This window comes from Macaca thibetana, chromosome 15, assembly GCF_024542745.1.
Source record: "Macaca thibetana thibetana isolate TM-01 chromosome 15, ASM2454274v1, whole genome shotgun sequence".
NCBI lineage: Eukaryota > Metazoa > Chordata > Mammalia > Primates > Cercopithecidae > Macaca > Macaca thibetana.
In genome coordinates, this window is record NC_065592.1 from 35,366,538 (window position 1) to 35,388,095 (window position 21,558).

The window sequence follows — 21,558 nt, forward strand, 5'->3', positions numbered from 1 at the left end:
AATTTTGTTAAATGCATTTTTGTACTTGTTGAGATGCTTCTTATTATTTGTATTGCTTATCCTGTTAATATGATGCATCCTATTTATTGATTTGCATATGTTGAACCATACTTGCATCCCAAGGATAAATGCACTTGGTCATGATGTATGATTCTTTTAATGTATTGTTAAACTTAGTTTGATAGTATTTTATTGAGGACTTTTGTATCTGTGTTCATCAGTGATATTGGTTTGTAGTTTTCTTGTAACAATAAAAATCAGAGCAGAAATATATGAAATAGAAATTATAAAATAATAGAATGAATTAATAAAAGTAGAAATTAACCTTTCACTAGATTAAAAAAAGGGAGAGAGTAAATAAATAAAATTATGAATTAAAAAGAAGAAAGTACAACTGATACCACAGAAATACAAAGGATTATATGAGGCTACTGTGAACAATGATATACCACAAATTGAATAACCTAAAAGAAGTGGATAAGTTTCTGGAAACATTCAACCTATTAAGACAATTATGAAGTGCAAATCAAAACCACAATGAGATACTATCTCACACCAGTTAGAATGGCAATCATTAAAAAGTCAGGAAACAACAGGTGCTGGAGAGGATGTGGAGAAATAGGAACACTTTTACACTGTTGGTGGGACTGTAAACTAGTTCAACCATTATGGAAAACAGTATGGCGATTCCTCAAGGATCTAGAACTAGAAGTACCATATGACCCAGCCATCCCATTACTGGGTATATACCCAAAGGATTATAAATCATGCTGCTATAAAGACACATGCACTTTTATGTTTATTGCGGCACTATTCACAATAGCAAAGACTTGGAATCAACCCAAATGTCCATCAGTGACAGACTGGATTAAGAAAATGTGGCACATATACACCATGGAATACTATGCAGCCATAAAAAAGGATGAGTTTGTGTCCTTTGTAGGGACATGGATGCAGCTGGAAACCATTATTCTCAGCAAACTATCACAAGAACAGAAAACCAAACACTGCATGTTCTCACTCATAGGTGGGAACTGAACAATGAGATCACTTGGACTCGGGAAGGGGAACATCATACACCGGGGCCTATCATGGGGAGGGGGGAGGGGGGAGGGATTGCACTGGGAGTTATACCTGATGTAAATGATGAGTTGATGGGTGCTGACGAGTTGATGGGTGTAGCACAGCAACATGGCACAAGTATATATATGTAACAAACCTGCACGTTATGCACATGTACCCTAGAACTTAAAGTATAATAATAATAATTAAAAAAAGACAATTATGAAGAAATAAAAAATCAGAATAGACCAATACCAAGTAAGGAGAATGAATCAGTAATAAAAATCTCACCCTAAAGAAAACCCATGTCTTGATGGCTTCCCTGGTCAATTCTATCAAATATTTAAAGACAAATTATTGCCAATCATTTTGGAAATTTTCCAAAAAATTGAAGAGGAAACCGATTTTGTGAAGCCATACTTTATCTTTCAATTATGAAACACCGAGATATATGTATCAAAATACTTTGGTCTCAGTAGAGCCAATGCTCAAGTTTGAGGTCTTTTTATAGAGGTCTTTTTTTTTAGAGGTCTTTTATACCCCACTGACCAGAAACTAAAATCTGGCATGTAAAAAATTAAGCCACATACAAAGCATTGTTGTAAACAAATTAGTACAGGATGCCTCTAGGGGAGTTTTGGACTTCAAATAGCACATTATTAATGACAAGCCAGGACATTTCATCCTTCTCTTGACCAAGTGCCAGTCCTCAATTTCCAGGCGATCATGGAGATAAATGTACAGCTAGCACACTTATTTAGTTCATCTTTATACAGTCAAAGTTGGATTTCTTTACCAGGCTCCAATAGCTACTCTACAACTAAGATAATATAATCTAAGCAACTGCATATTTTCATTAGTTTTCTATATGATAAATTGAACTAGGCTGGAAGTTCAAATTTTTTTGCCATGCTTGATTGATTATTTTACCAATGGAGAGTAGAAATAACAACAAATTGGTTTGGTGAACTTCCATGTAGTAGTACAACTTTGTCTTTGAAACCACTTAAATGATTTTTGAGTACTACTTTTACTTTCTTTCTTTTTGTATTCTCTACTCCTCTCTTTACCCACTCCCTGCCCACACACCGCATGTTTTATTCTATATCTTCCTCTGTTTAAAATTTTTTATTTATTTTTTGACACAGGGTCTCGCTCTGTCACCCAGGCTGGAGTGCAGTAGCACCGTCTCAGCTCACTGCAACTTCCATCTCCCAGGCTCAAGCGATTCTTGTGCCTCAGCCTCCCGAGTAGCTGGGACTATAGGTGCCTGCCACCACACCTGGTTAATTTTTTTTGTATTTTTGGTAGAGATGGGGTTTCACCTTGTTGCTTGTCTTGAATTCCTGAGCTCAGACGATCTACTTACCTCGGCCTGCCAAAGTGCTGGGATTATAGGCCTGAGCCACCACGCCCAGCCATGCTGTATCTTCCTCTTTTTAAAAATAACTCACCACTACTGGTAGTGTTTGAGTTGGTGATCAAGATGTGAAAGGAATAATCTAGCTCCTTAATAATACTCAATTTAGCTGGTACCATCAGAGAAACACATTGCCTAGATTATTTACTTCAAATTAAAACATCAGTCAGATAGCTTTTTAACCTCCCCTCCAGTTAATCTATCTTTGACTAAGAAATAAGGCAGAAAAAGACTCAAATTAAGATGAGAACACCAAAATTATTCCAGTGTCTGAATTGAGATAGTGGAGCATTCTGGAGGAAATTAAGCTAGTAATGTTTTAGGAAATTAATCAGGAGATGAACTGAAGAGATATAGATAGCAATATAGTGGGTCTTCAGCTACCATACTCTGGTATAAGTATATGCAGTTTTGCTCTTAAGCTGTTTATTGGTGTGGCTTATAAAGCATTACATTCTAATTAACTTTTTTGTGACCTCTTAGAATTACTAGGCACATTAAAATAGGGGAGAGGAAATTACTATAGAAACATAATAACATTGTACTTATACATCATTTTCTACTAGTCATCAAATTATATTATATTCACTACTTTATAGATCTGTTTATCTTACTATGTTCAGATTTCCTTGAGAGCGACTGTAGCAATTTCATTCTCTTGAAGATAATAGATACTCAAAAATGTTTCTTATATGCCATAATGGATATGAACATATTTTATGAACTTCAAGATGCTGCTAGGTATTACTATTAAGAAGCGAAGCATAAGAAATGAAGATAAAAGTAATGTTTCACTAAAATTATCTCTTGGGGCTTATATAAATTTGTCAAAATATAACTCAATAAAATAGCATAGATATTTCTAAAAAGAAAGCACTCTATTCTCTGGGGAGGAAAAAGAAAAACTATACAACCCACTTTTATTTTATTTTTATTATTTTATTGATAGAGATGTTTAGGTTTATATTTCATGTGTCAGTTTTTACTCCAAAATGTTGATGTAAATATATTATTCCTCATTAAAGTAATGGAATTTTCTAACTTAATTAATAAATTATCTAAAGTAATAAATTTTCTTAATTTATTAAGCCAGCTGTTATTTTTCAGAACCCAAATATATTTATTGGAAAAAAAGTTGTTACTTTAATAGTTTTGTAAGAAGTATTGGTTATTTTCTCATATAGATAATGTGACCATTATATGTCATGTGTACTTAATACAGCTATTTTTCTAGCCCTCAGTTCTTTACAAAATGCTAAATCAGACACTGGATCTCTAGTACTTAAAAAACGCCTGGCACATATTAGTTTCCAGTACGTATTTTTTGACAAAACTAATATAAAAAGTAGGACACTAGAAAAAACTTCTTAAAATTTCAAATATAATAAATAAACACAGGTTTTTAAATACAAAAAAGTTTTAAAATACTTTTTAAAATATTAAAAGTCTTTTATTGATCATCATATTTCTTGACAACAAAAAATTGAGATAAATTAGCTTAAAGAAAAATGTATTTACCATGACCATATGGTTAAGTGTTAGAAAATTCCTGCTAAAGGATTGTTTTAATTACTAGTTGTATATAATCTATGAAAACATTATAAATATATTTCAAATTTTCATAATTATTAAACATGAAAGTAAATTTTTTTGAAGGGTATCTTTGAAGGGTATCTTTTTGTGATTGTCAGCCTATTTTATTTTATTTTATTTTATTTTTTGAGAGGGAGTTTTGCTCTTGTTGCCCAGGCTGGAGTGCAACAGCTGATCTCGGCTCACTACAACCTCCACCTCTTAGGTTCAAGTGATTCTCCCACCTCAGCTTCCTGAATAGCTGTGATTACAGGTGCCCGCCACCACGCATGGCTATTTTTGTATTTTTAGTAGAGATGTGGTTTCACCATATGGGCCAGGCTGGTCTTGAACTCCTGACCTCAGGTGATCCACCTGCCTCGGTCTCCCAAAGTACTGGGATTACAGGCGTGAACCACCGTGCCAGGCCAAGCCTCTTTTTAGTGTATAATCAGATGTGGTAAAATAGCAGAGTGTCATGGCAATAAAGTTTGTTTTCTTTTTTAAAAATAATTTTTTTATTTTTTTATTTTTTGGCTGGGCATGGTGGCTTGAGGTCGAGAGTTTGAGACCAGCCTGGCCAACATGGCGAGACCCCTATCTTTACTAAAAATACAAATATCAGCCAGACATGGTGGTAGGCACCTGTATTCCCAGCTAGTATGGAAGCTGAGGCAAGAGAATTGCTTGAACCTGGGAAGCAGAGGTTGCAGTGGGCTGAGATCTCGCCACTATACTTCAGCTTGGGCGACAGAGTGAGACTTCATCTCAAACAAACAAAAAAATTAAATTGACGAATAATAATTGTATGTATTTGTAGGGTAATAATGATGTTTCATTACACAGAATGTACAGTGACCAGATCAGGGTATTTAGCATATTACTTATCTCAAACATTTATCATTTCTTTATTTTGGAAATTTGTCACCTAGAATGTTAGACTTTGTAGTTGTTACTAATTGAAATATTCATAGTGATTTTCTGACTTTGAACATTATTTTATCACTATATTTCAACTTACTCACTTATAGAAAGTGGAATCTTAGCTGACTTCTATGACTTCTATGATCTCAAAACTTCTATGATACTGCAATGAAAAAACATAAGAATCCTGGGTATATTTTAACTTCTATTTATTTAAATGTTATTTTGGAATAATTTTAGATTTATAGACAAATTGCAAACATAGTACAGAGAGTTCCTGTGCTTATTTTCTTGATTATTAGACTTGTAATTGTGACTTATGTAAATACTACTGTGTGACTTTGAAACATTTATTTACTTCATACCTCAGTTTACTAATCTATAAAAAGGTAAATCTTACTGTGTGACTTCTGCAGAAGTTTTAAGCTCTAAGATTTTATGATTTTAAATATACATCCCTCACATGTTTCCATTTGTATTTTAATGCACCTTATACGATGTTTTGTGGGGTGTGTATGTGCATGAATAAATTATTCGCCTGCTTTATTAAGCCAACTGTTATTTTTCAGAACCCAAATATTTTACAGTGAACCTCAGTGTTAATATCTACAATGTAGCTTAATAGGCTTTGCTAAAGCATGTTAATTCAATAATACGCCTATCTGAATTCATACCCCAAACTATTCATTTCGGACTTTTTACTTTTGTGGCTTAAAACTTATGAATTTGCTTTTGTCCTATGGGTTTACTTATTGCTTATCTGTATTACTTTTCATTTCAAAAAAATTTAGTGAAGACATCCTATATGAATTTAACTTATCAAAAAGAATTAAGGTAAAATAAGCAAAAAAGTTGAATCATAATGCACTTAATTCATAGCTAATATCCATTTTATTTCATTCATAATATCTACATCTTTTTTACTTCTAGCGTTACATTTTAGTAATCATGATTTGAATTACTAATCTCTTACTTTGAACGAACTTTGCTCTGGTAGATATATTTTAAACCAGGGAGCTCCCACATTTCATAAAGTGTGTTTCATGAACCTCGGCCCCTGTTTCTAAAAGGTATGTGGGCAGGAGAGTGCTACTCCAGTTGTGAGCTTTAGTTCACCCACAATCTGTTCCCAGCACCCCTCTTAATTGGGTCTGTGGGACACTGTCCCTAATGCATCAGAAGTTTCTCCATTCCGCAGATCTCTCACTCCAACTTTAAATTGCTCTGGGAATTGGGGAACAATTCCAATAACTGCTGCATAACAAATATTTACTCTTCTACATCTGTAGAATGCGACCTCTCTTGCTGAGCCTGACCTTAATTCAGAATGCTGACATAAACACTAAGAAAAAGTACTTGGTTCTTCTAGGAGGTGGACATAATTTATCACTATAAAGTAAGTCCTGAATCATATGAAACTTATAATTAAACTCTATAAGTAAAAGTGCTATTCAATATGCATTTTAATTTGAATAATATGAAGCAATATAGGTACCAATTCATTATCACCAAAATACAGCCATGAATTATTAGTATTATTTAATTATTACTTGTATTATGTTAATTAATCCTTAAAGCAATTTTGATACTCTATATATTTTTTAGAATATTCTACAAGTAAAGTAATGCAGGTATGCAAATAAGAAAACTGAGGCTGTAAATTGCAGGCAAAGAACTTCAACCCAAAGGCTTTGATTCTAGTGTTAGGCACTTTTCCACTATGCCGCCAATGTCATATATATTGAAATAAGTATTAGGTGATCCCTCTATGCTTACAGTACATAAACTGCTCGTTATTTGTATAAGAAAGCAGATTATCAGTACTGAATGAAAGGTATATATTTTATAATTAAAGCCTGCTATGAAAGAATAAATGTGGCATACCAATGTTGTCCTGCTCGTGAATCCACAAATACTGCACAGGGAGGGAAATTGCATGAGTCCAGAAAGTAACCTTTCACCTGTTTCAAAACCCATGTATTATGTGCAGTCCCTGTGTTAGACTTAGGTGTGGAAGAATGAGCAAAACAGACAAGCTCTTTCCCTAAGTCTCCTTTATCTCACAGTATACAAGATAACTAATTTAAATTGTCAGGAGCAGAAGACAGTGGATTTGAATTAATGTTTTGCTGTTCATTTCCTTTTGTATTTGTGACTGTCCTTTACCCAGTGTTTCCTATGGCTATTTCTGTACCCCGCTTGAGGCGTCTGAAGTAATATAAATAATTGCCCCTTTCTCTGGGTACTGTTGAAAGTATATTCAATTTGTTTTTGTGACCTCAATTTTTCTGTAGTTCTCACTGACCATTTACTGCTTTTGACATTTGATTTCTATACAGATTTTAATGCCACTTTTCAGGCAGCATAGTAATATGAAGACAGTAGACTTTGGATCTCTGCCTGTTATTAGACATGTGACCTTGGCACAAAACATGGCACATAGGAAGCTACAATAAAAGTTGTCTGAATAAATGCAGAGATTTTCCTTCCTTCCTTCCTTCTTTCCTTCCTTCTTTCTTTCCTTCTTTCCTTCTTTCCTTCTTTCCTTCTTTCCTTCCTTCCTTCCTTCCTTCCTTCCTTCTTTCCTTCTTTCCTTCTTTCCTTCCTTCCTTCCTTCCTTCCTTCCTTCCTTCCTTCCTTCCTTCCTTCCTTCCTCCCTCCCTCCCTCCCTCTCTCTCTTCCTCCCTCCCTCCCTCCCTCCCTCTCTTCCTCCCTCCCTCCCTCCTTCCTTTACCCTTTCTTCCTTTTCTTATCTCCCTTCCTCCCTCCATCCCTTCCCTTCCACCCTTCCTCTCTTCCTCCCATCTTCCCTGCTTTCTTTCCTCCCTGCCTCCTTTCCCTCCTTCTCTCTCTCCTTAAAGCTTAATAATAAAAATCAACAATCTATTGTGGGCTCAGTTTTTTTGGCTTAAAGATTGAGATTGTATATTCTCTTCCTTGTCTTTCTCTTCAAAGTTTAAATATTTCTATTGTGTATCCTTAACTAAGTTTTTCCTGTAGTAAAGATTCTGTGAGTTGGATTTCTGACTCCCGATAATATCTGCTCTACACAAAACTTCCCAGTGACTATCATGTGACCAACAGTCACAGTGTGGGGAAGAGTGGGTGTGCTACCATTCTCAAAACCGTTAGCCCATGCAAAACCTACACTTGTGATTTTCACCAAAATTACATCTAGTAGTGATTATGTAAAGATCAATTTTCAGGCCTAGTCTGTAATTAGTGACAACTCCACTAACCTAAGTGCTTTAATTCTCTGAATTACATTTCTACTAAAAAATCTTGTAACACCATCTTCTATGAGATCAAATTTAGAGAACTGCTGAAGTCTAATGGGGTAGGTGCTTACCCCACGCTCTGTGCTTTCTAGTGAGGGACCTCTTTTCCACTAAAAGAAATGCCAATTTTTCTGCCCAATTTTAGAGTCTTTCTATATGCACCTGTCAGACTTTCTTTCTCAGATGTGTTTCCCACCACTCTTTCCCAGAAACTCCCTTGTTCTGCCAGTTGGCTTACTCCTAACTTTGGTCTAAATTCTCACTTTTGAGATATCCCTTTTCTCTTTTAACCCTGTCTCATTCTTTTCCATACTCCCAGAGTCAGCTGAAGACTGAAACTCCGGACTTCTCCTTGGCCTAATTTAGTTCTCATAAAATTCTTCCTTCTGGGAAAAACTGTAATTTTCACATAAGCTATAGAAAGTGACTATAAATTATTTCGATATGTTATTTTCTTATATCCCTACCTAAATTACGAACATTGTAATGACAGGCACTTTAAAAATGCTGCTTTTTAAAAATATGTGTTTCAATAATATTTTAAAAGAGTATTTAAAAATATGGTGTCAATCTGGAGTTTCTGTAATACATCAAAGAATTATGCTCTTGAAATTTTCCATGTTCTTATTGCCAATCTATATAATAAGGCAGAAGAAAATTGGCTTGAATTAGAAACATCTAGATAATTGGCCAACTCAGTATAGACTAAGCCTTGCTACTCAAGTGCTTTTGGGACCAGTGGTGTAAGCGTCACCTGGGCACCTGCAAGAAATGCAGAATCTCAGGACCCGCCCTGAACACTAAAAGACAATCTGAAGGTTTTTAGGTTTCCCAGATGCTTACCGGGTGCAGTGGCTCATGCCTGTAATCCCAGCACTTTGGGAGGCTGAGGTGGGCAGATCACAAGGTCAAGAGATGGAGACCATCCTGGCCAACACAGTGAAACCCTGTCTCTACTAAAAATACAAAAGTTAGCTGGGCATGGTGGCACACGCCTGTAGGTGGAGGTTGCAGTCAGCCCAGATTGCGCCACTGCACTCCAGCCTGGTGATGGAGTGAGACTCTGTCTCAAAAAATAAATAAATAAATAAATAAAATTTCTAGATGCTTTACATGTATATGAAAATTAGTGAAGCCAGAACTAGACTTGGTGTCAAAAATATTAGCTTTACATTCCATTTTATTATTTACTGCCTAGTTAACCTTGGCCAAGTTCCATATTTTATAGTTGAAAAATGGGGTTAATATAAAGAATATTATAATTTGTAAATTGTAAAGTGGTATACATACACATATATACATATTTATATGAAATATTAAGACACTATTACTATTTTTATCAGTTGACTTAAATAAGTAAATTATCAAGACAGACTCTTAAACTACAGAGTAAAATATGTAAAGAGACCACGTAACATTCTCCAAAGACTATCATGTTTATGTGGAGCTGTTCTGTGCAATGGTCTTGTCATAGGAACAGTCATACAAGATACTATGAGATCAACAACTAAGTATGCCTTTAAACAGTTGTCAAATTTCAGGGTATGTGATTCAATGTATTGTTATTAAATGTCTATACAATACACAATTAAACTAACTATAAGTTGTTAGCATCAGACCTATAAAAAATATAAACACACAAAAATTTCTGTGAAATTTTAACCACTTTGTAAATTGCTGAATTAAAATTCCAGTCTTGTTGAGTAGTCTTTTGCCCTTTTTACTGCTTGTTTGCTGGGGTTGATGAAATGAAGATGTTAGGCTTAGAGTTGTTGATTGGCCAGGGGTTTCAGAAACCTCAGCTCGGGAGAGTGTCCTCAACTCAGGAACACGTCCTCAAGAGCAGGAAAGGTTCTGTCTGCATGTGTGTCTGATCGTAGGTAGATCTTCACATATTGGCAATGAGGTATAGGTACTTCCATCATTCCCAGATTCATTGTGTTCTAGTCACACACATTACTGAAGATAACTGGATGTCAGAACTTCAAGCAAGCACTCCTTCTAATATGTGCCAAAAGAATAATTGTTCAGGTAATTTGTACTGTTTGTTTCTTGGCAGTAAATACATTTTATGTTAGATCTTCTTTTGATTTCCTGAAAGCAGATGACATGGGTGAGATTAACCAGACACTTGTGTCAGAATTTCTTTTTCTGGGTCTTTCTGGATACCCAAAGATTGAGATCATTTACTTTGCTCTCATTCTAGTTATGTACCTAGTGATTCTAATTGGCAATGGTGTTCTAATCATAGCAAGCATCTTGGATTCTCGTCTTCACACACCCATGTACTTCTTCCTGGGCAACCTCTCTTTCCTGGATATCTGCTATACATCCTCCTCTGTTCCCTCAACATTGGTGAGCTTAATCTCAAAGAAAAGAAACATTTCTTTCTCTGGATGTGCAGTGCAGATGTTCTTTGGGTTTGCGATGGGGTCAACAGAATGTTTACTTCTTGGCATGATGGCATTTGATCGTTACGTGGCCATCTGTAACCCGCTGAGATACCCCATCATCATGAGCAAGGTGGCATATGTCCTGATGGCTTCTGTGTCCTGGCTCTCCGGTGGAATCAATTCAGTTGTACAAACATTACTTGCCATGAGGCTGCCTTTCTGTGGGAATAATATTATCAATCATTTCACATGTGAAATATTAGCTATCCTCAAGCTAGCTTGTGCTGATATATCCCTCAATATTATCACCACGGTGATATCAAATATGGCCTTCCTGGTTCTTCCACTGATGGTCATTTTTTTCTCCTATATGTTCATCCTGTACACCATCTTGCAAATGAATTCAGCCATAGGAAGACACAACGCATTTTCTACGTGCTCAGCTCACCTGACTGTGGTGATCATATTTTATGGTACCATCTTATTTCTGTATGCAAAACCGAAGTCTCAGGACCTGACTGGGGAAGAAAAATTGCAAGCATCAGACAAGCTCATTTCTCTGTTTTATGGGGTAGTGACCCCCATGCTGAATCCTATAATCTATAGCTTGAGAAATAAGGATGTAAAAGCTGCTGTAAAATATCTGCTGAACAAAAAACCAGTTCACTAAGGAAACCGGGACATGTAGGTCTTTGTTTAACAGTCACAAAGATGGACTCATAGGTAAATCAGCGTCAACCTTTTTTGGAGAAACCATGGTGAGAGAGAGAGATTTTTATCCTTTGCCTTTCCTAGCCCTGCTCAGCTAGAATCACCGAGAGCTACAGTTTGCTACAAACTCCAACATGCCCTGATCCAGATTTCACAAACATAGTTAATTCTCTTAGAATCTCTTCCCTTGTGATGTCTGAAATGAGTGTTTTTGTGTAGAAACATAGTGGAAAACAATCACACTGTAAGTGTTGGAAATAGAGAGGCAATAGTAGAAAATCTGCACTTCCATAAACTACCTAGGTGATATTGGATAGATTATTCTTTCTTTCTAAGACATAGTTACCTTACTTGTAATAAGGAAATAAAATAATACAAAAATCCAGGTCCCAGTATCATTTAATGTTTCAATAAGTTGGAGGAAGCACCTAGCGTAATACTGGCTTCACAATGTCCTAGCATTTCAGAATTGAAGCTAAGACTCCATAGTGAGGACTAAAAGTTGCTATTTATTCCCTCTTTTACTCTCAGCTAATAATTACTAGAGCCAGATGTCTCACTGAAAGTCACCTCATTAAGGTAATATTTTCTAAAATTTTAAAATTCTAAAATTCTAAAAAAAATCAAAATATTTAAAAAAAGAAAAATCATTGTCATTATGGCCACCTCCCAAAGATATCATTCTAATGTTTCTCTTAGTAAGTAGGAGTCATGCATTCATCATGTTTTTATTTTGATTTGTTAGATCTACTATGAGCACTTGGGGTTAAATTTTTTGTAATGTCCAACACATGTTTCACAGGATAAATTCTAAGGCATGAAATTAATAGGCCGGGTGGTATAAACTTTTAAAGTTTCTGGCTAAATTACCATTAGAAAGGTCATATTACTACCCTAAATACCATTATATGTTTCCCCCATTATGTTTGCAGCTCTGTTTAAATACATATGCATATACACATATATCTCCATTTTTACACACACACATTTGTGTATATATATGAATTTTTTTCTTTAAAACTTTTTTTGAAAATTTTCATTTTCAAATATTTAACAAAAGAATGAGAACAATTTAATAAAACTCAATGTACTAATTGTACAACTTAAATAATTATACATGGTCAGCCTTCTTTCATCATTATCCATACCCGCTTATATTCTTCCTTTGGATCACATTAAAGCAAGTTCTGGAGATAACTACATCATGTTATGTATTATGTAATTATGTCCAGGACATCTGTGTGTACATATTTAAATGACACAAATCCAATGACCCCCATTCACGTTGTAGTCTATGAGAATGTACTTCCAGGAACACAAATTGTGATATGAATGATGCCTCCTCCAATTAAGACCGTGCTGGTGAGGACTATGAACCATGACAAGGGTGCGGGAGTCACATAAAAGACATTATTTCTCACTTCAGTGGGTTGTTGATAATTCAGGATATATATTGACTGGTTTTCTAAATTTCAAGAGAAGCCTGGACATCATAGTGAGACCATGTCTCTACAAAATATTAAAAATTAAAAATTAACCAGGCATGATGGTGCACGGCTATGGTCCCATTTACTTGGGAGGCTAAGATGGGAGGGTCGCATGAGCCCAGGAGTCCAAGGCTGCAGTGAGCTATGATTGTGCCACTGCACTCCAGCCTGGGTGACAGAGCAAGACCCTATCTCTTAAAAAGAAATTAATACATTTTAAGATAGCCCAGATTTTTAAATTAAACTTTGCAACATTTGCCCAGTGTTGGCTCTTCTACAGAACACATGTGATTTCAGATTGTGTACTCATATAAGGCTTTAATAGAGATACAGGACATGGTCCTGCAGGAGGAAGAAATTTCGGTCCATAAAGGAGAGTTCTGAAAACTTCAATCATACTTTCCAGGCCACTTTTGAGAAACTATCTTTTAGAACAATTCAATCATTGTTGGATTATACACCAAATACATTGTTGTCGTTAACTGCTTATTGCTTAAATAGAGTTTGAGTGTATATTTTGAACCCCAAATGTTGATCTTCCCAGGTTACTGTCATACCGTAGTAGTAACGTCCAAATATATCTTAGAGTATGCCAAAGAGCTTCTCATAGGCTCCTTTTATAGCTACGATTACTTCTCCTTTCCTCCACTTTTAATTTATTTTACCTAGATTATCCTCCCTGGAGTAGGACTGTTAGGTTCAGCTAGAGAACTGACATAAAGTTGGCAGCAATATAAACCCTTTATCAATTATGTTATATTGGAGTAGGGTTGGATAACTGCAAGCATATAGGCCTGCATGATCCACCAGGTGGGAAAGACAGAAACCTTTAATCCCACTTTTAAAAGGTGAAAGGAGAGAATGATCCATATTACCATTCTTTTAGGAATATGGGCAGTAGTAATATTTAGATGTATTGTCATGGTGGTGTGGTCAGCAAATAATGTTCTGGAACTCATGAATGCAATGAATGTCCTGCCAACACGGAAGCAGGCAAATACAAAGAAAAAGTGTTAGAAACAGAGAAGTTTCTGTGAATACCTTTATCATTCCCACTATCTTCTCTATGTCTTCTACAATAACTCAACAATAGATCCAATGGTGGTCTCCATTTAATTCCATGTATAGCAAGTTTTAACACATATTCATTTAGTTGTGAAACACATCCCTTCAGTCCTTGTTACCCTCCAATTTTGTAAGCAGGGGTTTCAGTTGTTCATTTCAATTTTCATTTGTCCATGTTTTTGTGAGTGGGAATGGATATAAATCTATTTATGATGCTTTGTTACTCAATGTTGAATTTTAGAGTTCTTTAATAAGGTGACCAACATCCAAATTAAAATAATACATTTGCTCTCGACCTATACTAGTGGTGGTAGTAGTATTTGCTTTATTTGTGAGGTGTGCAAACTTAAATCCACAAGAAGTGTCTGTCTCTGTAAATATTCACTTTTATCCACCTGGAAACCAGATAATGGGCCAGTATAACCCATTTGCCAGCTATGGCTCCTCCTGGATCCTTTCAGGAGCTGACTTATAACTACCATTCATCTCTGATTTTTCTTCTGAGAAGCAGATCAATTTTATGTCTATTTCCTGCTCTTGAGGGAGACAATGGGATGCATATATTTTCATACTTTGTTGCATTGCTCGAATACCTTCTATGCCCTCTCATCTTATGTCCCCTAGAGGCCACTTCCAAAAAGAGAATAAAAGTTCCCCTTTGTTGATTCTAGTCCTTTTCTGAATTCAGAAGGGAAGTTCTATAATAGATATAGATAAGTTTCACTCCAATAAGCTCTCTTCAGGTTAATAAAATGTCTCACTACTCACTCCATTTAGGGGTCCTTTGTCTTCCAGTCATATGAGGCCTATATTTTCAGACCATTCCATTAGCTATTGTCTAAGAACTGGTAAAAATTCATATGGTATTGTTATTGTCTTTATATGGTTCTTCTGCATAGTTACTGTTCTGAATTCTCTCTAGGTCAAATGCTAACAATGACTCGGGAATAGTATTTCATCACTTTTACCTCAGTTTACTCATCTATAGAAAGAAAAATCTTACTAAATGATTTTTGCAGAGTTTTCTAGCTCTAGACTTCCATGATCTTATAATATTAAAAAACTCTTGACATATATCTATTCGTATTTAATGTATACAGACCATAGTTTGTGGTGTGTGTGTCGGAGGTGGGGGCTATGTTTGTATGTGTGTGTTCGTGTCTATGTGCATACATAAATACTGTTTTTGCTTTTTAAGTAAATTGTTATTTCTGAGAATTCGAGCATTGTACACAAAATGTGACATCTACTAGAAAATTACAGTCACAATCTAAGTGTTAATATCTAAAATATAGCTTAATAGACTTTGCTAAGACACTTTAATTCAATGTTCTTTCTTCCCAGTAATACCCCAGACTATCAATTCTGGATTTATTTTTCACTTTTTTGGCCTTAAACATATAGAGTTGCTTTTGTCCCGTGGATCTATTTATTTTATTGCTTATCTGTATTTCTTTTCATTTCAAAAAAGCTTGAAAATGCATAAAATTAATTTTTCAAAAAGAATAGAGATAAGTAAGCAAACAGTTAAATCACAATGCATTTAATTCATAGCGACTATCCATTTTATTTCATTCATAATATCTAGGTCATTTTTCAATTCTAGTATTTCATTTTAGTAAACATCATTTGAACTATTAATCTCATACTTTGAATTAACTTTGGTAGACATATTTTAAAGTAGGAAGCTCCCACATTTTATGAAGTTTGTTTGGTGAACATCTGCCCCTGCTTCTAGAAGTTATGTGGGCAGGAGAATGTTATTCCATTTGTGAGCTTTAGTTCACCCACAATCTGTTCCCAGCACCCCTCTTAATTGGGTCTGTGGGACACTGTCCCTAACGCACTAGAAGTTTCTCCATTCCACAGATCTCTCACTCCAACTTTAAATTGCTTTGGGAAATGGGGAACAATTATAATAACTGCTGCATAACAAATATTTACTGTTCCATATCTATGGAATCTGACATCTTTTGTTGAACCTGACTTTAATTCATAATGCTGACATAAATGCTAAGATATAGTACCTGGTTCTCCCAGGAGGGGGACATAATTTATCATTGTAAGGGTAAGTCCTGAATACCATGAAACTGTACCTGTTAAATTTATAATTAAAGCTATTATTACATGAGGATTTATAGTGTGAATATTATTAGGCAATACAGCTATCAATGTGGTATTATTACCAAATATGGCTATGATAATATTATCATTATTATGATCTGTATAGTGCTGGTTAACCCATAAAGTAGTTTCTATATGCTAGCTGAATTTTTTCTCAAAACAAACCTGTGAGAAAAGTAGGGCAGTTATTTCTGTAACTATTTAACAAATGAAAAACAAGCTACCTATTAGAAGAAAAAATAAACTCAAAACTAGGATTTTTGTTTCTGAATCCCAAACACTTTTTAAGTAGGCTAACCCCATGCCATATCTGTTCAAGTGTGAATTAGGTGATACCTTTAAACTTGCAGCACATAAACCGGTTAATCTCTTTATAAGTTGGCAGCTTATTAGTACTGACAGGAAGATATATTTTCTTTTTTTTTTTTTTTTTTTTTAACAGATTACTTGCTGCAAATAAACACTTTGTACATATTAAAGTTCTGAACATTAATCCATAAATACTGCACAGGGAAATTGCCTAAGAGCCTAGAAAAACTCATCTATTGGGCCGGGCGCGGTGGCTCACGCCTGTAATCCCAGCACTTTGGGAGGCCGAGATGGGCGGATCACGAGGTCAGGAGATGGAGACCATCCTGGCTAACACGATGAAACCCCGTCTCTACTAAAAATACAAAAAATTAGCCGGGTGCGGTGGCGGACGCCTGTAGTCCCAGCTACACGGAAGGCTGAGGCAGGAGAATGTCGTGAATCCGCGAAGCAGAGCTTGCAGTGAGCCGAGATTGCGCCACTGCACTCCAGCCTGGGCGACAGAGCGAGATTCTGTCTCAAAAAAAAGAAAAAAAAAGAAAAAAAAAGAAAACCCCATCTATTATGTGTACCCACCATGTTAGGTCATCGGTGTAGAGGAATGGGCAAGACAAGCAAGCTCCTTCCCCATGTCTCCTGTTATCTCACAATACATGAGAGGACCAATTTAAAGAGCTGGGATCAGAAGAAAACCAAGGGTAGCAAGACAGGCTTGGCTTAAGGTGGACTGAATTGGTTAGATAATTTCTTCCTAGGAGGGGAAGGCTTGGAGCAGATGGCAGAAGAAGCTGTCTAGGTAGCCTAAAATGCATTGTCATTACATTTGTCTGGAAGGCAAAGCCAACCGATTTGCCAGGCCTGGGCTGGAGGTCTAGGTGGGATCTGGAACATCACCACCACCTTTCCTGGTAAGTCATTATCTTTCTGTTTTCTTCTGTTTGCTTTCATGACTGGGCTGCTAAAATGTTGATGTTCCTTATCCAGTACATCCTCAAAGGATTTCTGTAGCCTGCTTGAGAGAGAATTTTGACCTATGCTACGAAGTACTGTAGAAAAGTTTCACAGCAAATGGACTGTTCTAAGGCATATGATTCAATCTCCGCAATCATGAACCTTCTTCCACGAGAAGTGCTAAGTCCTCAAGAATGAATCATTCTCCTTGTACATTTTTAACAGACTAAAGTTTCACCTTTATGAACTCCGTTTATTATTTATGTTACTCGCTGACTGTTCTCTGTTGTTGACACATGATTTCTCTACAGATTTTAATGCTACCTGTTAGACAGAGAAGTAGTGGAAGGAGAATGGGCTTTGGATTTTGCCTTTGCCCGTGCTAGTCATGTGACCTCAGCCAGGTAAGCAAATTTCAAGCACAGGATCTGGCACATAGATGTCTGATGTCTGCAATAGAACTTGTTTAAGTGATTTTATTCACTTAAATAAACAAAAAGCGTGTTTTTTTTGTTTTTGTTTTTGTTTTTTTTTTTTTCCCAATAGGTACTTCCAGTCTTAAGCTGAGGAAATAAAGATTTAAAATTTCTTTGAGGCTTAATTTTCTCATCTCTAATTTGGGGATTCAACATTCATTTGTACTTCTCTTAAAAGTTCAAATGTTCTACTGGTATTCTTTAAACTGTTTCTGAAGCGACAATCCCTCTGTCTGGTTTGGCTTCTGACTCCAAGACATTATACACTGTAGAGAAAGTTTTCACTTGTCACATAACAAACTGAGCGTTAGAGGAGGGGTTGAGCCTCTGCAGATATTCTCAAAACTGTTAACCCACGTGAGCCCTAAACCTGCAATTTTGGTTAACCTAAAAACTGGTAGTCATGAAAGGATGATGATGGGTTGTGTGTGTATGTGTGTGTTTGTGTGTGTGTGTTTATGTGTGTGTGTGTATGTGTGTACCAGGCAGTAATTGATAACCTAATTAATCTAATCATCTTAATTCCTTGTGTCACATATCTATTCAAAACCTCATAAAATCAAATTATATAATGTCAAGTTTGGAAGGTAGCTAAAGTTATAACGGCTAAACAGTTACCTTGTGCTTGGTGTTCTCATCTAATAATAAGTCCTTTACATACAAAAGGGAGTGCCATTTTTTTTCTTCCTAACCTTTGGGCCCTTCTATATGCCTGCCTCATTAACTTTTCAGATGTGTTTCTGCTGAAACTCCCCTGTCTGAAAAGTAGGTACTGCCAATCTGCTCCTCTAAAACATCAAGTTGCTCTCCCTTCTGGAATACCCATTTCTCTCTTCTCTTCCAAACCTGCCCCATTCCTTCTGTGCTTCCAGATCTGCTACAAGTTCGACATTCTTTCAGAACTCTCACTTTATTTATTTATTTCTCATTTACCTCCTCCTTCTGAGGTTACTTATAATATTCACCCTGGCCACATGATATAATTATATTCTTTATCAAATTGTTCCATGTGTAGTTTTCGTGTTTTTGTAATTGAATTATGAACTTTTTGATGGCACACGTGTTGTGTCATACTTTTCCCACCCTTACTTGTGTTGGAACAGGACTGTGCTCAAGTTAGGCAATCAGTAATATCATACACATATTATAGCAGTCCAGCAAAAGTTTATTCTGCTTTCAAAAAATGTTTCAATAGTATTTATTTTCTGAAGTATACTGAACAGCAAGATGTGGCCCTGGAGTATGCTGGCAAACACAAAAGAATTAGGCTTTTGGTCATTTTCCAGGTTGCTAATCCAGTCCATATAATAACACAAAAGAAAATCTATTTGGATCAGAAACATCTGGATACTAACTCACTGTAGATGAACCAATGTCTTGCTACTCAAAATGTGCCCTCATTCCAGTGGTTCAACATACCCAGGGAACTTAATAGACATGAAGAATCATGGGCCTTGCCCCAGACATGCTAACATAAAATTTACATGTCAACAGTATCCTCAGGTGATTTATATGCATATGAAATTTGAAAAATTGAAATTCCATCAAAGCTAAAAATTTTGGATAGTACTTTGCGAAAACAAGGTAAAATAACTTTAAGAGTTAAGCTTTAAGTTTCCCTTTTTACTTATAGGCCACATTCTGTGTTTTACATTTGAGAAAAGCAAATTAAGGATGATGAGAAGATTCATTTGCTTTTTGTAAAGTGCTACACACACATACACACAAATATGTTTGACTACTATTACTTTTTTTCAGGTTTACTCAAATGAATTCTCAAGATTAACTCTGAAGCCATGGAATAAAACAAATAGAGACCATGTATTGTTCTCTAAAGATTCTCCATCATATACCTGTAGAGCTGGTCTACACCATGGTCTTGTCGTAGGAAATAACAAAATAGTAAGAGTGGGATGTTAGAATGAGATCAACAACTAACTTTACCTTTGAACAGATGTTAAATTGCAGTGTATGGAGCTCAATTTACTATTATCAAATGTCTTCCCCATAAAAATACACATTTAACTGACTGGAAAGACACTCAGAGTTTTAGGCAGACAAACAAATGTACATGAACATCTAACCTGCTTTAAATTCTAAACATTTCTGTTAAACACTGGGTCAAAATTCCAGTTCTTGTTGAGTTGTCTTTTTCCTTCTTTGCAGCCCTCTTGCTGGACTTGACTAAATGAAGAAGTTAGGTTTGTCTTCTGCAATAGTCTAAGGCTTTTAGAAAACTCAACTTGGGTTGTCCTCAATAATAAGAAAAGTTGTGTCTGAATTTACTTCTGATCCTAGGTAGATCTTCACGTATTAGATACAGGGCATAGAAACTCTCAGCATCCTAGTGTGGCTGTATTCTAGGTACAAATACTGTTGAAGATAACTCAATGGCAGAGCTTTAAAACAGTCTCTGTTTCACTCTAGAGTAATTTTTATTCAAGCTACTTTTTACGTTTGTTGCTTGGCTGTGAAAATGTTATACACTGGGTCTTCCTCTGGCATCCTGAAAGCTGGGACATGGACAAGGTAAACCAGACATTTGTGAGAGAATTCATTCTTCTGGGACTCTCTGGTTACCCCAAACTTGAGATCATTTTCTTTGCTCTGATTCTAGTTATGTATGTAGTGATTCTAATTGGCAATGGTGTTCTGATCATAGCAAGCATCTTGGATTCTCGTCTTCACATGCCCATGTACTTCTTTCTGGGCAACCTCTCTTTCCTGGATATCTGCTATACAACCTCCTCCATTCCCTCAACATTGGTGAACTTAATCTCAAAGAAAAGAAACATTTCTTTCTCTGGATGTGCAGTGCAGATGTTCTTTGGGTTTGCGATGGGGTCAACAGAATGTTTACTTCTTGGCATGACGGCATTTGATCATTACGTGGCCATCTGTAACCCTCTGAGATACCCCATCATCATGAGCAAGATGGTGTATGTACTGATGGCTTCTGTATCATGGCTTTCCGGTGGAATCAATTCAATTGTGCAAACATCACTTGCCATGCGATTGCCTTTTTGTGGGAACAATATTATTAATCATTTCTTATGTGAGATCTTAGCTGTCCTAAAATTAGCTTGTGCTGATATATCTCTCAATATTGTTACCCTAGCAGTGTCAAATACTGCTTTCCTAGTTCTTCCTTTGCTCGTGGTTTTTTTCTCCTATATGTTCATCCTCTACACCATCTTGCAAATGAATTCAGCCACAGGAAGACGCAAGGCATTTTCTACGTGCTCAGCTCACCTGACTGTGGTGATCATATTTTATGGTACCATTTTCTTTATGTATGCAAAACCGAAGTCCCAGGGCCTCCTTGGGTAAGACAACTTGCAAGCTACAGAGGGGCTTGTTTCCATGTTTTATGGGGTTGTGACCCCCATGTTAAACCCCATAATCTATAGCTTGAGAAATAAAGATGTAAAAGCTGCTATAAAATATTTGCTGAGTAGGAAAGCTATTAACCAGTAAGACCAAAGGGATATATGAGTCTTTTACGTATAATTAGCTTGCATTAGCCATTTCACAATGTATATGTGATATGATTTGGCTGTATCCCCACCCAAATCTTGAATTGTAGCTCCCATAGTCCCCATATGTTGTAGGATTGACATGGTGGGAGGTAATTGAATCATAGAAGTGGGTTTTTCACATACTGCTCTCATGGTGGTGCATAAATTTCATGAGAACTGATGCTTTCGTTAAAAGCACAGTTCCCCTGTACCTGCTCTCTTGCCTGCCACCGTGTAAAATGTGCCTTTTCTTTGCCTTCACCACCCA

At 36.1% G+C, this 21,558-nt stretch overlaps 2 protein-coding genes across 2 annotated transcripts; both read left to right on the top strand.

The window, feature by feature from the left end:
• Positions 1-10,232: 10,232 nt before the first annotated feature.
• LOC126937363 (olfactory receptor 13C3) lies at positions 10,233-11,340 on the top strand. The gene has a single exon (XM_050760731.1). It carries the CDS (start codon positions 10,366-10,368, stop codon positions 11,317-11,319), a length of 954 nt encoding a protein of 317 aa, XP_050616688.1. The 5' UTR covers positions 10,233-10,365; the 3' UTR covers positions 11,320-11,340.
• Positions 11,341-20,100: 8,760 nt separating this feature from the next.
• Positions 20,101-21,249, top strand: LOC126937373 (olfactory receptor 13C4-like). The gene is given in 1 exon segment (XM_050760734.1): positions 20,101-21,249. A coding segment is annotated over 1 exon segment (957 nt). The 5' UTR covers positions 20,101-20,292.
• The last annotated feature ends 309 nt before the right edge of the window (positions 21,250-21,558 follow it).